Consider the following 19,784-nt stretch of genomic DNA (forward strand, 5'->3'; position numbering starts at 1 on the left):
GGGGAGATATCTACGCAGTCGGCTGAGCACCATCCCCGCAGGAAGCAGCGCCTGCTGGGTAATGTAGTTCACTTGCCGCCAAACCTGCAGGAAGTGGACCGGTAATAGGGCGGGACTGGGCGCAGCCGTTTGCTCGGGCCAGTTACCGCATAGCCCTTACCTCATAACCGTTACCGCGAGACAGCTGTGGGGACCGTTAGTTCCAGACCTAGGTAAGGCGGTTAGAGGTCCTGCTGGGCCAACCGGCCAGGTGCTGGTCCTCTGGTGGAGAGTGTGGCAGAGGGTGGCTTTCTCCCGGGGACGCTCCAGGACTCATGGCCTTGTGGCTGCAGGTGAGCTGAGGGGCACTGTTAGGGGGAGGCAGGGGCCGTGTCCTGCGGAGCTCCAGAGCCCTTGCCACCGTGGGCCACTGGTCTTGAGTGGTACCTAGGTCCTGAGGCAACGGGGAACCTCTCTGCCATCCCTGCCTTCGTGACCTGGTGTCAGCAGCAGTGTGCATGGGTTGCAGTCCGCAGGACCCTGGGACGCAGGTACACTCCTCTCCCGTTGAGGCATCTGAGGAGCCTGAGGGCTAGTTGGGTCCTGGGCACCTGGCTCCCTCAATGATGATAGCTGTGCTGAGTCTGGGGACCTGACCTTGAGTGGACTGCCTGCTAAAACCTGCCTCTTTTGCCCAGCCGGGGCACTGGCAGGAGGACCCAGGTTGGGCGCAGGATGAATGTTCCCTGACAGGATTATGGGCCCAAGCAGGAACTCTCTGCTCACCAGCCAGGACCTAGACCTTGGAGGGTGAAAGTTGTGCCCTGGGCTCTTGCCCTTTCTTGTCATAACAGAGAATAACATTCATTTGATGTAGGTTTATAGAAACATCATTTGATCATGACTTGATCTCAAGAACGACTGATCTGAAACCAAAATTTTGCAACAACTGTCAGGTTGGTTTATTTCTCTTCTTCAATTCTTGTCTCATCACAACAAAATTTGGAGCAATGGACCGAAAGGTGTAGGACAAGTTGCAGCCTGGTTCAGGCTCAGAGAGATTTTTTTATTAGTTTCACACTCCCAAAGGAGTCCTCCTCATCCTTCCAGTCAAGCCCTCTTGGCTTTCCCCTTTTATACTTCCAGTCTTCTCCTTTTTAGGCATCAGTGAACTAAAATGGACTGGAATGGACAAATTTAATTCAGATGACCATTATATCTACTGCTGTGGGAAAGAAGCCCTTAAAAGAAATGGAGTAGCCCTTATAGTCAACAAAAGAGTTTGAAATGCAGCACTTGGGTGCAATCTCAAAAATGAAAGAATGATCTTGGTTCATTTTCAAGGCAAACCATTCAGTATCACAGAATCCAAGTCTGTGCCCCAACCACTAATGCCAAAGAAGCTGAAGTTGAATGGTTCTATGAAGGCCTACAACACCTAGCTGCTTCTGCTAAGTCACTTCAGTCGTGTCCGACTCTATATGCCCCCATAGATGGCAGCCACCAGGCTCCCCCATCCCTGGGATTCTCCAGGCAAGAACACTGGAGTGGGTTGCCATTTCCTTCTAGAACTAACACCAAAAAAAAAAAAAAAAAAAAATGTCCTTTTCATCATAGGGGACTGGAATGCAAAAATAGGAAGTCAAGAGGTACCTGGAGTAACAGGCAAATTTGGCCTTGGAGTACAAAATGAAACAGGGTAAAGGCTAACAGCTTTCCCAAGAGAACACATTGGTCATAGCAAACACCCTCTTCCAACAACACAAGAGATGACTCTACACATGGACATTACCAGATGGTCAATACCAAAATCAGATTGATTATATTCTTTGCAGCCATAGATGGAGAAGCTCTATACAGTCAGCAAAGACAAGACTGGAATCTGACTGTGGCTCAGATCAAGAATTCCTTATTGCCAAATTGAGACTTAAATTGAAGAAAGTATGGAAAACCACTAGGTCATTCAGGTATGACCTAAGTCAAATCCCTTACCATTATACAGTGGAAGTGACAAATATATTCAAGGAATTAGATCTGATAGAGTGCCTGAAGAACTATGGACGGGGGTTTGTAACATTGTACAGGAGGCAGTGATCAAAACCATCCCCAAGAAAAATAAATGAAAAAAGGCAAAATGATTGCCTGAGGAGGACTTACATACAGCTGAGAAAAGAAGCTAAAGGCAAAGGAGAAAAGGGAAAATATACCCATTTCAATGCAGAGTTCCAAAGAATAGCAAGGAGAGATAAGAAAGACTTCGTAAGTGAATAATGCAAAGAAATAGAGGAAAACAATAGAATGGGAAGACTAGAGAACTCTTCAAGAAAATTAGAGATACCAAGGCAACATTTTCATCCAAAGAAGGGCACAATGAAGGACATAAACAGTATGGACCTAACAGAAGTGGAAGACATTAAGGAGAGGTGGCAAGAATACACAGGACTATACAAAAAAAAAAAAGGTCTTAATGACCCAGATAACCATGATGGTGTGATCAATCACCTAGAGCCAGACATCCTGGAATGCAAAGTCAAGTAGGCCTTAGGAAGCATCACTACGAACAAAGCTAGTGGAGATGAAGGAATTCCAGTTCAGTTCAGTTCAGTTCAGTCACTCAGTCATGTCCAACTCTTTGCGGCCCCATGGACTGCAGCACGCCAGGCCCCCCTGTCCATCACCAAATCCCAGAGTTTATTCAAACTCTCATCCTTTGAGTCGGTGATGCCATCCAACCATCTCATCCTCTGTCGTCCCCTTCTCCTCCTGCCCTCAATCTTTCCCAGCATCAGGGTCTTTTCAAAGTTGAACTATTTCAAATCTTAAAAGATGATGCTGTGAAAGTGCTACACTCAATATGCCAGCAAATTTGGAAAACTCAGCAGTGGCCACAGGACTTAAAGAGGTCAGTTTTTAATCCAATCCCAAAGAAGGGCAATGCCAAAGAATGTTCAGACTACCACAAAATTGCACTTATTTCACATGCTAGCAAAGTAATGCTCAAAATTCTCCAAGCTAGACTTCAACAGTATGTGAAGTGAGAACTCCCAGATGTTCAAGTTGGATTTAGTAAAGGCAGAGGAATGAGAGATCAAATTGCCAACATCCGTTGGATCATAGTAAAAGCAAGAGAATTCCGGAAAAACATGCACTTCTGCTTCACTGACTATGCTAAAGCCTTTGATCGTGTGGATCACAACAGACTGTGGAAAATTCTTAAAAGATGGGAATACCAGACCATCTTACCTGCCTCCTGAGAAACCTGTATGAAGGTGAAGAACCAATAGAACCAGACAAGGAACATCAGACTGGTTCCAAATTGGGAAAGGAGTACATCAAGGCTGTATATTGTTTCCCGCCCCACCCCCGTTTATTTAATTTATATAAAGAGTACAAGATGCGAAATGCCAGGCTGGATGAAGCACAAGCTAGAATCAAGGTTGACAGAAATATCAATAACCTCAGATACGTAAATGACCACCACTCTAGAGCAGAAAGCAAAGAGGAACTAAAGAGCCTCTTGATGAAAGTGAAAGAAGAAAGTGAAAAAGCTGGCTTGAAACTCAACATTCAAAAAATTAAGATCATGGCATCTGGTCCCATCACTTCATGGCAAATAGATGAGTTGACAACGGAAGGACTGATGCTGAAGCTGAAACTCCAGTACTTTCGCCACCTGATGCAAAGAGCTGACTCATTTGAAAAGACCCTGATGCTGAGAAAGATTGAAGGCAGGAGGAGAAGGGGACGATAGAGGATGAGATGGTTGGATGGCATCACCAACTCAATGAACATGAGTTTGGGCCCAGGAGTTGGTGATGGACAGGGAGGCCTGGCGTGCTGCGATTCATGGGGTTATGAAGAGTCGGACACGACTGAGTGACTGAACTGAGGCCTCCCTGTCCATCACCAACTCCCGAAGTTCACTCAGACTCATGTCCATCTAGTCAGTGATGCCATCCAGCCATCTCATCCTCTGTCGTCCCCTTATCTTCCTGCCCTCAATCCCTCCCAGCATCAGAGTTCTTTCCAATGAGTCAACTCTTCACATGAGGTGGCCAAAGTACTGGAGTTTCAGCTTTAGCATAAGTCCTTCCAAAGAAATCCCAGGGTTGATCTCCTTCAGAATGTCCTGGTTGGATCTCTTTGCAGTCCAAGGGACTCTCAAGAGTCTTCTCCAGCACGACAGTTCAAAGCATCAGTTTTTTGGCTCTCAGCTTTCTTCACAGTCCAACTCTCACATCCATACATGACCACTGGAAAAACCATAGCCTTGACTAGACGGACCTTTGTTGGCAAAGTAATGTCTCTGCTTTTGAATATGCTATCTAGGTTGGTCATAACTTTCCTTCCAAGGAGTAAGCGTCTTTTAACTTAATGGCTGCAATCACCATCTGCAGTGATTTTGGAGTCCCAAAAAATAAAGGCTGACACTGTTTCCCCATCTATTTCCCATGAAGTGATGGGACCAGATGCCATGATCTTCGTTGTCTGAATGTTGAGCTTTAAGCCAACTTTTTCACTCTGCCCTTTCACTCTCATCAAGAGGCTTTTTAGTTCCTCTTCACTTTCTGCCATAAGGGTGATGTCATCTGCATATCTGAGGTTATTGATATTTCTCCCGGCAATCTTGATTCCAGCGTGTGCTTCTTCCAGCCCAGCGTTTCACATGATGTACTCTGCATATAAGTTAAACAAGCAGGGTGACAATATACAGCCTTGACGTACTCCTTATTTGGAACCAGTCTGTTGTTCCACGTCCAGTTCTAACTGTTGCTTCCTGACCTGCATATAGGTTTCTCAAGAAGGTCAGGTGGTCTGGTATTCCCATCTCTTTCAGAATTTTCCACAGTTTATTGTGATCCACACAGTCAAAGGCTTTGGCATAGTCAATAAAGCAGAAATAGATGTTTTTCTGGAACTCTTGCTTTTTCCATGATCCAAAACTCAGCCTAATCCTCAAACTTGAAACCTTTTCTAGGCGGCGTTAGGTAGGTAGCTCCACTTGTGACCTGCAGGTGGCGCCAATGCCCCCCCTTCATCGTTGGTGCTGTGGTAACTACATTACCCAGGAGCCTCGGCAGCTCTGGGCCAATGAGGCCCCACGGAAGGGGAATTTCCGTTCATAGGGACGATGCCTGGGTGGGACTTCCTGTTCCCGTTTTGGGCGGACGTATTGTTTGCTTTCGGATTAGTCCACCAGATCCGTATCCAGAAGGCTACGTCACACACTGGGTGACGCGATGGGGAAAACGTGAGAGGCGTTGTTGCCCTAAACAGAGGCGGACCTGAGGATTGGTAGTGGCACTGATCGGGTGACCCGGCCGCCGGAGCCCAGGACCTAGCACCTGTCGCTCTGCAGCCACTCGCCTTCCCCAGTCCGCAGGTGCCGATGGCGGCCGCGGTGCTGACGGACCCGGCGCAGGTGGGTGCTGCGCCCCCGGGTCCTCCCTCGACCTCCGTCTCTGAATCCTGAAGCCTCGAATGAGGGAAGCCTCAGAGCCCCGCAGCTCTGGGCCCTGTGTCCCGACCGTAGGGGCGCTCTTGGGCGGACTTTTCTTACAGCCCGCGTGATGGGATGACAGGACGTTACAGAAGTTGGGGCCGGAATGTGCAGAGCATTTGGGAAACCTCGAGTCTGAGTCTTTGGTGTCTGAAAAGATCAGAGGGTCTGAGCCGCTGTGCCTTCGTTCTGAAGGTGATGGGAGCACGGAAGGTTCTAAACAAAGAGACCGTATCTGATGGTTTAAAATGTAGACTGTCCAGGTGTGAAGAAACTTGACGTGAGAGAGAGGACAGTGGAGCATAGAAATGTTGAGAGATGGTCCAAGGCCACGCAGTTGTTAGATGGCCTAGTGGACTGGGGCACACAGGGTAGACTCAGCTCCAGGTCCTAATGGCCGAGCAGCAGCAGGAGAGAGGCCCGAGGCTCTCTTGGGGCTAGATCGTGGTTGCTTCTCTCTCAGTTTCCCTGTATCTACAGGTTCCCCGATCTCAGAAGTAATTATGGGATTTATACAGTGAGACAAGGATGTCCAGTCTCTCATCAATTCCACCTTCACCCATCAGGGCCCCAGGATTGTGGTTTCATAGAACGCGTTACCTTGTACTCTCGCAGCTCTTGAGTCTGAGGACTCCTGAGAAACACCAACCTCAGAGTTCTCAGTCCAGTCCAGGGGTTATAATGCAGGACACTGACTCCTGGTGACCATTGAAATAAGGCGTGGCAGTTTGTTCCAGGCACAGGAACCAGCATACCTGATGGTGAGATTGAATTCGGAATTAAAAAAAAAAACTACAGATCATCACCAAGTCTGGTAGCAGGAGTCAGGCCTGAAATGGCCAACTGAGAAGCCAGGCCTCTGTTCTGAGGGTGGTGTAGCCATGGCAGATGTGGAGCAGAGGAGCGAGGTGATCTGATCTGGGTTTTCACAGCTTCCCTGTAGATGCCATGTTTGATCCCTGGGTTGGGAAGATCCCTTGGAGAAGGAAATGGCAATCCACTCCAGTGTTCTTGCCTGGGAAATCCCATGGACAGAGGAGCCTGGCGGGCTACCATCCATGCGGTCGCAAAGAGTTGGGCACAGCTTAGTGACTAAACAGCAACAGCAACAAAAACGATTCTGAATTCCAAGTGGAGAACAGGCTATGTGGTGAGGGTTGAGGGAATTAGGATAGAGGTGAGGAGAAGGACGGGAGAAGGCTGCTTCTGTATTCCAGGTGAGTTAGAATAAATGGTTGGGCCAGAGGGGTCGCTGTGTAGACGGGAGAAGTGATTGGGTCAGATTTTCTGTGTAAGAAAGAGACAGCCCCAAGGTGTTAGGCCATATCAGTCAGAAGAGTAGAAGCGCCATCAGCTGACGTGGGCAAGTTAGTGGTAGAAGGAACTCTGCATATGGGTATCAGTAGTTTATTTGTGGCCACGTGGAGAGTCTGAGATGTGCCAGAGAACCCTTGAGATATCCAATGAGCTGCTGGACACGCGGCTGAAGTTATATGGAGGGGTTCAGGAGAGAGACATCCAAAAAGTAGAAGATGGCATGTACACAGGTTTACAAGGGGGAAACTCCAGCACCACAACAGTACCGTCCTGCCGCGTCTGGCACAGAGGGTGAGAAAGACCTGTTACAGTGAGCATGTGAGGAAAAAACAGACACATATAATTTGGCAAGCGGGGAGTCAGGGGACCCTCCTGCGCTCCATGACAGGAAGACAAAATGGCTCCTTTCAGCCCGCACTTTTATTGGCAGAAGTCACATGAGATCATTAGGGAATAGCTATACTGGGGAGTTTGATCAGCGCACCGTAAAGAGGGAGTAAAGTTATGGTTCTGCTGTTGATTAGGAATATCTTGTTTTGTTTCCATGGGGACGGACTCAGGGGCAGGCAGTGAAGCGCAGCAGAGAGCACGTCCCACCCGAAGAATGTCCGTTTGGCATACTTACTAGGACAGTCAAGAGAGTGCAGTTTGCCGCACCCTGGAGTCATGAGGCAAGGTGCTGGTCTCTGCTCCAGGCTGCAACACCCTCCTGCAGTCTCCCGGGAATGGTTTCCTGGTAACGGTTACTCAGTAACAGGTGCCTGCAAATGGCTGTGCGCCAGCTCCGCACCTAACCTGTTGATTTCCTCAAGGTTTGGCGGCATGTGAACTACATTACCCAGCAGGCTCTGCTCTCTGGGGGCCAGTTAATGAGCTAGGAAGATGATGGTGGAAGCCAATAACTGGGTAAGCGGCCAGAGTTGTGATCAGATCAGATCAGATCAGTCGCTCAGTCGTGCCCGACTCTTTGCGACCCCATGAATCGCAGCACGCCAGGCCTCCCTGTCCATCACCAACTCCCGGAGTTCACTGAGACTCACGTCCATCGAGTCAGCAATGCCATCCAGCCATCCCATCCTCTGTCGTCCCCTTCTCCTCCTGCCCCCAATCCCTCCCAGCATCAGAGTTCTTTCCAATGAGTCAACTCTTCGCCTGAGGTGGCCAAAGTACTGGAGTTTCAGCTTTAGCATCATTCCTTCCAAAGAAATCCCAGGGCTGATCTCCTTCAGAATGGACTGGTTGGATCTCCTTGCAGTCCAAGGGACTCTCAAGAGTCTTCTCCAACACCACAGTTCAAAAACATCAATTATTCGGTGCTCAGCTTTCTTCACAGTCCAACTCTCACATCCATACATGACCACAGGAAAAACCATAGCCTTGACTATACGGACCTTTGTTGGAAAGTAGAGTGATCTAGAAGAGCAATGTGCATGTGGAAAAGGAGTGTGAATTGATGGCACTTGGGCCCTGATTTGAGGGGCTTAAGGAATAAAGATGAGCCTAACTTTGGTTGTCTGGTAATCATGATTTTAGCAACTTTCAAAGAACTGGCTGGAAGGAGGTGGGTGGGGGTCTCGTACGCCATACCAGCCCCAGAGTTTAGACAGGCCTTTCTGCCCCACCTGCCTGTTGTTGCTGTGGGTGGACACAGTGACCAACGGGACCCTGAGGAGAGAGCAGACATATATGGCACCTGGTGCTGGTGTTTGCTCTGAGCTGAGGAGCTGGGTGGGAAGGAATGGTCAGGGAAGTTCTGTGGTGGCAGATGGGATCCTTGGGAAGGAGACTGCTCACAGACTGCTCTCCCCATTGTGGCAGGGGAATGTGACCTTTGAGGACGTGTTCGTGTCCTTCTCCCAGGAGGAGTGGGGGCTCCTTGATGAGGCTCAGAGGCTCCTGTACCGCGAAGTGATGCTGGAGAACTTTGCACTGATGGCCTCACTGGGTAAGGCCCTCTTGTCCCCTGCAGTGCCTGGACTAGGCTCTCCCCCTTCCCTGTTTCCTGAATCAGAACCATAGGCAGTACCACCACCGCCCTGGTTCCCTGGAGTATGTGCCATGGGTGCCAGGTGTGAACTGTGGGCTCTAGCACTTCTGGTTTCTGAGTGCTCCCACGACCTGCTGCCCTGAAGGCTTGCATGGAGGAATGCAGGCGTGAAGTGTCCAGTTGTCACCCAGTGGATCATGTCCGGTTTGTCCTCTCCCTGACTGGGTGCCTCTGTCCAGATTCATGGCACTCCTGTGCCCCAGATTGTGTCCCCTTCCTCTAGCTGACATTTCTCATAGCCTACCTGTATCGGGAATCCCAAGGACCCAGTACAATCACTACTTGTTGGGACCACTAGGCTATTCCTGCAAGACAATACTTCAGAGATATTTTCATATTTAGGTTTCTTTTCTGAAGGGTGGGTCACCCACACCTGGCCATTTACCTGTCCTGTCTTTTCCTTAGGATATGCATCTTCCATGTCCCATGGGGTTTCCCCACAGGAGCTGGGCAGGGAGCCCTGGGTCTCTGACTGGGCCAACACAATTCCAGCCCTGACCAGAGAGGCTCAGAGTGCAGGTAGCCCTGGTGAGTGGGAGCTGGGGAAAGTGTGATGTCAGGCTGGGTTCTGGTCACTCTCCAGCCTCTCAGTGCCCACAGTGGTTTAAGTGCCAAGGCCACTGCCCACACTTCATTCCTGTCTTTACTGCCCTGTTTACCCACTTACCTTTTATGCTGTGACCTTTGGCCTTTGGCAGTTCATCACCTCTGCCCACATCTCAGCTGTTCCTCTCCACTGCTTCCTCTGTACTGCTCTCCAACACTGGCTTATATGCTGTGTGTGTCATGAGAGGTGCACATCCTTCAGATAATTCTTAAGTACCAGCTATTCTATTCATTTGTAGCTGTTTAGTAAACACACTCTTCTGCATGTCTCCCCAGCCGCCAAGGCCTTCCTACAGTGCATTTGTGGATAATTTCATTGGGGACCCTGGCTCTTTCTGGGCTGTTCATCAGATCTGTGTCCTCTCCCCATCAAAGCCACTTCCAACCTGTGACCTTTAGATGCCAAAGACTGTGGAGCAGCCCTTTACTCAACTTGCACCCTGACCTTTTGTCCTGATGGCAGACCTCAGTCTTAGTTTTGATAAACGCACATTTGTAATAACTGCCCCTTCCCACCAGTGTCACTGTGTACTTTACCAGCATTTGTCTGCTTTCAGGTTGTTGGCATGGAATGGAGGACGATGAGATCCGTTTTGAGCAGAGCATTTCTATAAAAAGAGTGTCTAAGGGCATGATTCCTAAGACGATTCCATCTTCCCAGAAGGCTCACCCCTGTGAGACATGTGGCCCGATCTTGAGAGATGTTCTGCACGTGGCTGAGCACCAGGAAACACGTCCTGGGCAGAAACCATACTTGTGTGTAGCATGTGGGAAACAGCTGTGGTTCAGTGCAAACTTCCCCCTCCACAATCAGCACAGTGGAGAGAAACCCCACAGGAGGGACGTGCACAGGGCCCTTCTTGTGAGCAGCTGCCCTGTCCAGTCGTCAGAGACACCTTTTACCACCGGGGAGGGTTGTGAGGACTTCCCAACCAGCTCAAGCATGTTTCAGCAGCATTACCCTCTTAGCAAGTGGAAGCCACAGAGTGACACCCACTGTGCAGAGGTCTTTCACAGTGGACAGAAGCATTATGAGTGCAGCGAATGTGGGAAGGCCTTCAGCCGCAAAGACTCACTTGTTCAGCACCAGAGAGTCCACACTGGAGAGAGGCCTTACAAGTGCAGCGAATGTGGGAAAACCTTTAGCCGCAAACCCATACTTGCACAGCACCAGAGGATCCACACTGGAGAGATGCCTTATGAGTGTGGCATATGTGGGAAAGTTTTTAATCATAGCTCTAATCTCATTGTACACCAGAGAGTCCACACTGGAGCACGGCCTTACAAGTGCAGCGAATGTGGGAAAGCCTACAGTCACAAATCCACGCTTGTTCAGCACGAGAGTATCCACACCGGAGAAAGACCTTATGAGTGCAGTGAATGTGGGAAATACTTTGGCCACAAATACAGACTCATTAAGCACTGGAGTGTTCATACCGGGGCACGGCCTTATGAGTGCATTGCATGTGGGAAGTTTTTCAGCCAAAGCTCCGATCTTATTGCCCACCAGAGAGTTCACAATGGTGAGAAGCCGTATGTGTGCAGTGAGTGTGGAAAAGCCTTTAGCCACAAACATGTGCTTATGCAGCACCTTAGAATCCACACTGGAGAAAGGCCGTATAAATGCAGTGAGTGTGGGAAAGCCTTCAGGCAAAGGGCTTCCCTCATCAGACATTGGAAGGTTCATGCTGGAGAAAGGCCTTAGGAGAGCAGGCAATACTCTGTCTTATTCAACATAGTGAGTGACACCAGAGAGAGGCTCCGAGAGCAGCCTTCGTGAATAGCTATAAGCTAGAAGATGAGCCTCGTGTTTGAACTCCCACCCTGAGGAGATTCTTCTGTGTACCAGCTCTGTGGGAAGCGTTCTGGGGCAGTATTGTACTTCATAACATGCCTTGGCCACTGTGAAAGGTCTCTGCATGCTTGCCAAAAGCGTGTCACTGCCAGTGTCTGAAAGAAGCCATACATCTGTGCAACAGCAGGGCCCCACATTGTGCATATGTCACCCCAGATGCTTTGGTGGGCAAAATCTCTGCTCTTCCTGTCTTCCCTAGAGGGCACCATCGGTAGCCTGACCCTATTGATGATCCTCACTCCTTCCTGCTCCCTACTGGTGGAAGCATGGGTGTGACCCATTTTCGGTCAGAAGAATGCAACTTAGTTCTGCTGGTTGCCTGCAGAGATGTCCATGTTTCAGACTGTTGGTCTCTTGTGAGCCTCGTGATGAGTTTGACCAGCCCCCAAGTCACCTGACCTGGAAATTGTCTGCCTCATATTGTTCTGGTTTTGCAACACATGCCTTAGTTTCTAAGCTATCTTTTCTCCTGGGAATTTTGTTCACTCTGTGGGTTGGGTTGAGAACAGAATTGGGCTTGCCAGCCTGAAAGAATGAACAGCTTGTGTGAGAAGGCCGACTGTTGAGTCTCAGTGGTATTTGCAGAAGGATAAAGAAAGAACAGCTCTTATTCTAGTTTCAGCCTAATTTACATCACTGCTCAAGACCTCCTGGGAAGGAGTACCAGGCTTTGCAGGCCTAATTGTGTGTCCTGTATGTTGAGATGATTTGTGTGACAAAGGTCTTCTTGAGCAGGTTGTCAACCTCTGATGTATGTGGGAACAGCATGAATTGGGTCCCTTGTTCCTAGGGAATGTTTCAGAACTTGATTCCCTGGGACCTGCCTGCATCCCTGACATTATTTAGGAGGGTAATATTTGGTAGGCAGATGTCACTGTCACCTACAAGGACAAGTTCAGTTCAGTTCAGCCGCTCAGTCATGTCCGACTCTGCAACCCCATGAATTGCAGCACGCCAGGCCTCCCTGTCCATCACCAACTCTCAGAGTTCACTCAGACTCAAGTCCATCGAATCAGTGATGCCATCCAGCCATCTCACCCTCTGTCGTCCCCTTCTCCTGCCCCCAATCCCTCCCAGCATCAGAGTCTTTTCCAATGAGTCAACTCTTCGCATGAGGTGGCCAAAGTACTGGAGTTTCAGCCTTAGCATCATTCCTTCCAAAGAACACCCAGGGCTGATCTCCTTCAGAATGGACTGGTTGGATCTCCTTGCAGTCCAAGGGACTCTCAAGAGTCTTCTCCAACACCACACTTCAAAAGCATCAATTCTTTAGTGCTCAGCTTTCTACACAGGCCAACTCTCACATCCATACATGACCAGTGGAAAAACCATAGCCTTGACTAGACGGACCTTTGTTGGCAAAGTAATGTCTCTGCTTTTCAATATGCTATCTAGGTTGGTCATAACTTTTCTTCCAAGAAGTAACCGTCTTTTAATTTCATGGCTGCAGTCACCATCTGCAGTGATTTTGGAGCCCCCAAAAATAAAGTCTGACACTGTTTCCACTGTTTCCCCATCTATTTGCCATGAAGTGATGGGACCAGATGCCATGATCTTCATTTTCTGAATGTTGAGCTTTAAGCCAACTTTTTCACTCTCCACTTTCACTTTCATCAAGGGGCTTTTCAGTTCCTCTTCACTTTCTGCCATAAGGGTGGTGACATCTGCATATCTGAGGTTATTGATATTTCTCCCAGCAATCCTGATTCCTGCGTGTGCTTCTTCCAGCCCAGCCTTTCTCATGATGTACTCTGCATATAAGTTAAATAAGCAGGGTGACAATATCCAGCCTTGACATATTCCTTTTCCTATTTGGAACCAGTCTGTTGTTCCATGTCCAGTTCTAACTTTTGCTTCCTGACCTGCATATAGGTTTCTCAAGAGGCAGGTCAGGTGGTCTGGTATTCCCACCTCTTTCAGAATTTTCCACAGTTTATTGTGATCCACACAGTCAAAGACTTTGGCATAGTCAATAAAGCAGAAATAGATGTTTTTCTGGAACTCTCTTGCTTTTTCTATGATCCAGCGGATGTTGGCAATTTGATCTCTGCTTCCTCTGCCTTTTCTAAAACCAGCTTGAGCATCTGGAAGTTCACAGTTCACGTGTTGCTGAAGCCTGGCTTGGATAATTTTGAGCATTACTTTACTAGCGTGTGAGATGAGTGCAATTGTGCGGTAGTTTGAGCATTCTTTGGCATTGCCTTTCTTTGGGATTGGAATGAAAACTGACCTTTTGCAGTCCTGTGGCCACTGCTGAGTTTCCAAATTTGCTGGCATATTGAGTGCAGCACTTTCACAGCATCATCTTTCGGGATTTGAAGTAGCTCAACTGTAATTCCATCACCTCCACTAGCTTTGTTCGTAGTGATGCTTTCTAAGGCCCACTTGACTTCCCATTCCAGGATGTCTGGCTCTAGGTCAGTGATCACACCATCATGATTATCTTGGTCGTGAAGATCTTTTTTGTACAGTTCTTCTGTGTATTCTTGCCACCTCTTCTTAATATCTTCTGCTTCTGTTAGGTCCTTACCATTTCTGTCCTTTATCGAGCCCATCTTTGCATGAAATGCTCCCTTGGTATCTCTAATTTTCTTGAAGAGATCTCTAGTCTTTCCCATTCTGTTGTTTTCTTTCTATTCCTTTGCATTGATCGCTGAGGAAGGCTTTCTTATGTCTTCTTGCTATTCTTTGGAAGTCTGCATTCAGATGCTTATATCTTTCCTTTTCTCCTTTGCTTTTCGCTTCTCTTCTTTTCACAGCTATTTGTAAGGCCTTCCCAGACAGCCATTTTTTGCCTTTTTGCATTTCTTTTGTATGGGGATGGTCTTGATCCCTTTCTCCTGTACAATGTCACGAACCTCTCTCCATAGTTCATCAGGCACTCTTATCAGATCTAGCCCCTCAAATCTATTTCTCACTTCCACTGTATAATCATAAGGGATTTGATTTAGATCATACCTGAATGGTCTAGTGGTTTTCCCTACCTTCTTCAATTTCAGTCTGAATTTGGCAATAAGGAGCTCATGAGTATAGAATAACTTAAAATGCATTTTTATGGTTCTAGCCTTTTAAACTCTGCATAATTATTTTGTGATTTATCAGTGTTCTGTGTATCAGTTCATTCTTTTTCATCCATACTTTTACTTACAGTATTCCACTTTAGAGAAGTAGTTCCAAAGCACGTGACCCAGGAGAGAACTCACAAGGACAAAGCTATACTTTCTGTTATGACCTTAACCTGGAGGTGATGTGCCACCGCTTCTGACTTACTCTATGGACAATACAGACTAATGCTGGTACATGGTGCAAGGGGACTCGCTTTACAACAGTAAGATGCAACGTGGGAGGTATTTGGGGGGGCATTTCTTGGATACTGGTGACCACAGTCATGGTTTTTCTTTTTTTACCTTTGTGTATAGCCTTTTAAGGAAGAAGGCAATGGCACCCCACTCCAGTACTGTTGCCTGGAAAATCCCATGGACGGAGGAGCCTGGTGGGCTGCAGTCCATGGGGTCGCAAAGAGTCAGACACGACTGAGCGACTTCACTTTCACTTTCCACTTTCATGCATTGGAGGAGGAAACGGCAACCCACTCCAGTGTTCTGGCCTGGAGAATCCCACAGACGGAGAAGCCTGGTAGGCTGCAGTCCATGGGGTCGCACAGAGTTGGACACGACTGAAGCGACTTAGCAAAGCCTTTTAATGAGGAATTATATTGACTGATTTAAAAAGTTAAACCAACCTTGCATTTCTGAGGTAAATCCCATTTGATCATGATGCTCTACTCTTTTTATGCATGGTTCAATTTTATACACTGGTTTTCTTTTCTTGTTGAAGATTTTTGTATCCATGCTCACGAGAGCTGTTAGTCTCTCTCTCTCTCTCTCTTTTTTTTTTTTGGCTCTGATATTTTTAATGCTTGGGTTTGGTTGCTATCAGCGTAATGTTGGGTTTACAGAATAAGTTGGTTAAGTATCCCCTGCTCTTTAATTTTCTGGACAAGTTTGTGAAGAATTGACAGTGTTTGTTTCTTGTTTGATAGAATTCACCAGTGAAGTATGTAGGCCGGGGGTCTATTTTGTGGAAAAGTTTCTAACTGTAAAATTCCATAGTGAACCTGTGCTATGCTTAGTCGCTCAGTCGTGTCCGACTCTCCCTCTGGAGACCATCAGGTTCCTCTGTCCACGGGATTTTCCAGGCACGAATACTGGAGTGGGTTGCCATTTCCTGCTCCAGAGGATCTTCCCAACCCAGGGACTGAACTTGCCTCTCTTAGGAGTGTAGTGAAGTGGCTCAGTCTTGTCCGACTCTTTGCGACCCCATGGACTGTAGCCTACCAGGCCCTCCGCCATGGGATTTTCCAGGCAAGAGTACTGGAGTGGGTTGCCATTTTCTTCTCCAGGGGATCTTGCCTCTCTTGCGTCTCCTGAATTGGCAGGCAGATTGCTTACCACTAACGCCACTTGGGAAACCATAGTGGACCTAGGTTTGTAGAATTTACCCCCTCCCCCCGCCACACACACACACACCTATACAATCAGTGAGCTTTGGTAGTTTGTATCTCTCGTGGAGTTTTTGAAGTAGTCAAAATTTTCAAGCTATTGTCTTATTTTAGTACCTGTGGAATCTGTAGTGGTGCCTCCTCTCTTATTCTTATACTGATAATGTCCATATTTTTTTTCTTTACCAGCAATTTATCAGCTTTATTGATCTTCTTCGAGCACTTGACTTCACTGATTTTTCTGTTTTGTTTTCCCTCATTTTGACTTTACTGTTACCTTTTGCTTTTATCATCTTTCATTTCTCTTCTGCTACATTTTAGCATAGAAGCTGAGTTCCTTCATTTGAAACCTTTGGGTTTTTTGCTAGTATAGTTGCTGAATACTAAGAACCACCCTGTAACAAGTACTTTAATTACCTCCCACAAAACTTAATATGTTGTATTTTCATTTAAGTTATTTTAAACCTTTTCCAGTTTCGTTTTAAATTTCTTCTGACACATGGTTCTTTTAGAAGTATGTTATTTGGGCTTTTCTTTTTGGTAATTGATTTCCAATTTAATTCATTATAGTCAAAGTATACACATTATGACTTGAATTATTTTCATTTATAGGTATTTGATTTATGGCCCAGAATATGGGTTATCCTGTGTTTCACGTTAACTTGAAATGAATGTATATTGTTTTCTTGTTTGGTGGAGAGTTTCTACAAATGTCATCTCAAGTTAATGTAATTAATAATGTCTAAGTTTTCTGTGTCCTTACTCATGGGATGGGCACTGCTCTGTCAATTATTTGAATGGGGTTGTTGACATCTCTGACTCTAAAAGTGGATTTTCCTATTTTTCTGTTTAGTTCTATCATGTTTTCCTTTGTGCTATTTATTTTTATTCTATTTTTATTTTTCTATTTGCTTTGTGCCTTTTTATTAGGTGAATAAACGTTTCCTACTGTTATGTCCACTTAATGAGTAGACCTCTTTAGCATTAATAAAAGGCCTTCTTGGGACTTCCCTGGTGGTCCAGTGGTTAAGACTCTGTGGAAGTACCGTGCGCTAGCCGATTGTGCCGCTGGAGCATTAGACTCTGTACTCCCAATGCATGGGGCCTGGGTTCAGTCCCTGGTCAGGGAATAGATCCCCCATGCCGCAACCAAGGCCTGGGGTCCTCTTTATCTATAGTGATATTCTTTGCCCTAAAATCCACCTTGTCATACACTGTTAACATTGTGTAGTTTTGATTCAATACTCATTTTGCATTTTTGAGTGAGTGAAGGTCGCTCAGTCACACCTGACGTTTTGTGACCCCATGGACTATACAATCCATGGAATTCTCCAGGCCAGAATACTGGAGTGGGTAGCCATTCCCTTCTCCAGGGATCTTCCCAACCCAGGGATCAAACCCAGGTCTCCCGCATTGCAGGCAGATTCTTTACTAGTTGAGCCACAAGGGAAGCCCTTTGCCTTTTTGGGTACTGAAAATACCTGCTTTTCAGTAGATATTCTTTATATATTTTTAAGGTTTTTTTTAATGTGGACTGTTTTTTAAAAGTCTTTATTAATTTGTTACAATATTGTTTCTGTTGTATGTTTTGTTTTGTTTTGTTTTTTGACCATGAGGCATGTGGGATCTTAGCTCCCTGACCGGGGTTCAAACCTGCACCCCCTTCATTGGAAGGCGAAGTCTCAACCACTGGACTGCCAGAGAAGTCCCAGAGATATTCTCGATATTTTACATGCTTAAGTTCCTTAGAAAGAGTATGATCTTTGGGGATCTTGATTCCAAACATTTTTAGGTGGAATTATTGCAGCAATCATTTTAAGGCTATTTTCTCACCCTCTGCTGAGACACAAGTCATTCTGTATTTTCTACCGTATGCTTCCTAAGGTTTCTGATTTAAACTGATTGGAACAGGTGCTATTCTGTTCTCTACATTATCCTTGGAAATTGTTTCATTGAATCCTTTTGGGTGTTTCTTTACTCAACCTCTGGTCCTTCCCTACCTATATATACAGATTTGTACTGAGCTGAATACTTGAAGATGACCCTCTGTGGGTCTCTCTCTTGTCCTGTGCTCTGTTGGACTCCAGACACCTTAGCAAGCCCAGGTTGTAAGTTCTTTCTCATATCAGGATGATTTTGGGGATCTCCCTGGTCTCAGCACTTTTGTATTAGAGCCTGGGAACTTCCTTTCATGGAAACCTGAGATGGCCATGGGGCTCGTATCATTTATTTGCTCTCTCTGATAGGTTACTGGTATTTTTTCCAGTATATTAAGAATCAATTTCATGTACTTTTTTTTTTTTTCAAGAAAATCTATGAATTGTCCTAAAGCAGATACTTTGAATAAATTAGTAGAATTGATAAAACCTCCAATTACATCAGGAAAAAAAAAAAAAGAGAAATCACATGTTTATAAATATAAACAAGGAAAGAAGGTATAGCACTAGATATCTTTGAGACATAATGGATAATGTGTGATTGTTTTATATTTTGACTGTGCCATGTGGCATGTGGGATCTTAGTTCCCTAAGAGCAAAACCAGGTAATGAAATATATCAGGGTGTGAGTGTAGATGCAAAAAAAAAAAAAAAAAATCCTTAGCAAAATTTTAGAGAATTAAATGTGTGTATTTATATATGGCATATTTTGAATTGTTAAGCCAGTTTTACACTCCTGATAATGATTACAACCTAGTCAGATTGATCATGAATATAAGGTTGGTTTAGGGGCTTGCCTGGTGACTCAGCTGTTAAGAATCTGCCTGCAATGTAGGAAACGTGGGCTCAATCCCTAGGTCGTGAAGATCCCCTGGAGGAGGGCATGGCAACCCCCTCCAGTATTCTTGCCCAGAGAATCCCATGGACAGAGGAGCCTGGCAGGCTGCAGTCCAAGGGTTGCAAAGAGTCAGACATGACTGAAGCGACTTAGCACGCACGCACACAACATTGGTTTAACAATTGAACATATATTAATTTAATCCGTATTAACTAGAAGGTATGGTATAATGATTATATCTGGTCTTTGTCCCAGGTTCCTGTCACAGAGCTTGAGAAATCATGAAATTCCTGGTGTGATAGGAGTCTTTCTGGTGCTGATGGAGTGACGCTTGATAAGCCCCTAAAAAGTTTGAGGATGAGGACTGGTTACCAGAAAGACCAAGTGTATGATTAAAAGTTTGAAACTGAGCCAGACAGACCTGTGGGGAGAGAAGAGGATCTAGATGTTTTGTTCCGGCATGTGACCATGATCTAATCAGTTGTGTCTGTGTAATCAAATTCTGATCCAAACACTGGATGGACAAGACTGGATGGGGCTTCTGGTTGGTGAACATATTGATGTGCAGGAGAGTGGTATGTCTGTACTCCCCAGAGACAGGTCATGGAAACTTCACACCTGGGACCTGCCCATACCTTTCCCTTGCATTCATTCCGTTGGCTGTTCCTGAGCTGTATTCTTGATAACAAAACTGGAATCATAGGAATAGCACTCTTAGTAAGTCCTCTGAGCCATTCTAGCCAATTCTTGAACCTAAGGGGATCATGAGAACTCCTGAAATTATAGCCAGCTGGCCAGAAGTGCAGTTGGGCCCTGTGACTTGAAACTCCTTTCTGAAGTGAGGAGGACTTTCTTGTGGAGGACTGAACCCTTAAAGATGCGGAGACCGACACAAACTCTGGGTAGTTAGTGTCAGAAACTTGATGTCAGAACCAATATATGGTGGCGTTAGAGACCGAAAGCTGACATTACATTTAATGGGGAAGGTTTGGATGTTTCCCCCAATACCAGGAATAAGGAGGAAGGTCCACTCTCACAGCTTCTATGTAATGTTGCACTGAGAGTCTGTTCTGGTGACACAGGAAAATTAGAGAGAATAAATGATGCGCAAATTGTAAAGGAAGACCCAAAGTAGCCATTATTCACAGATGACATGCTTATCTATTTAGAAAACCCTTTACTATATATTTAAAAAAATAAGATC

At 46.2% G+C, this 19,784-nt stretch overlaps 1 protein-coding gene across 3 annotated transcripts in view; it reads left to right on the forward strand.

The window, feature by feature from the left end:
- The first annotated feature begins 84 nt into the window (after positions 1–84).
- Positions 85–19,784, forward strand: part of LOC113875540 (zinc finger protein 772-like) — a 38,056-nt gene continuing 18,356 nt past the window's right edge. The window contains exons 1-4 of one of the 3 annotated variants that reach the window (XM_027514015.1): positions 85–212; positions 8,615–8,741; positions 9,249–9,371; positions 10,007–11,760. In XM_027514015.1, coding sequence (XP_027369816.1) covers positions 8,708–8,741; positions 9,249–9,371; positions 10,007–11,154 — 1,305 coding nt within the window. In that variant the 5' untranslated portion in view covers positions 85–212; positions 8,615–8,707 and the 3' untranslated portion in view covers positions 11,155–11,760. Of the gene's footprint in view, positions 213–4,847; positions 5,402–8,614; positions 8,742–9,248; positions 9,372–10,006 lie in introns of those variants that run through there. The other 2 variants (XM_027514013.1, XM_027514014.1) reach the window with 2 other exon arrangements.

This window comes from Bos indicus x Bos taurus, chromosome 18, assembly GCF_003369695.1.
Source record: "Bos indicus x Bos taurus breed Angus x Brahman F1 hybrid chromosome 18, Bos_hybrid_MaternalHap_v2.0, whole genome shotgun sequence".
Lineage (NCBI taxonomy): Eukaryota > Metazoa > Chordata > Mammalia > Artiodactyla > Bovidae > Bos > Bos indicus x Bos taurus.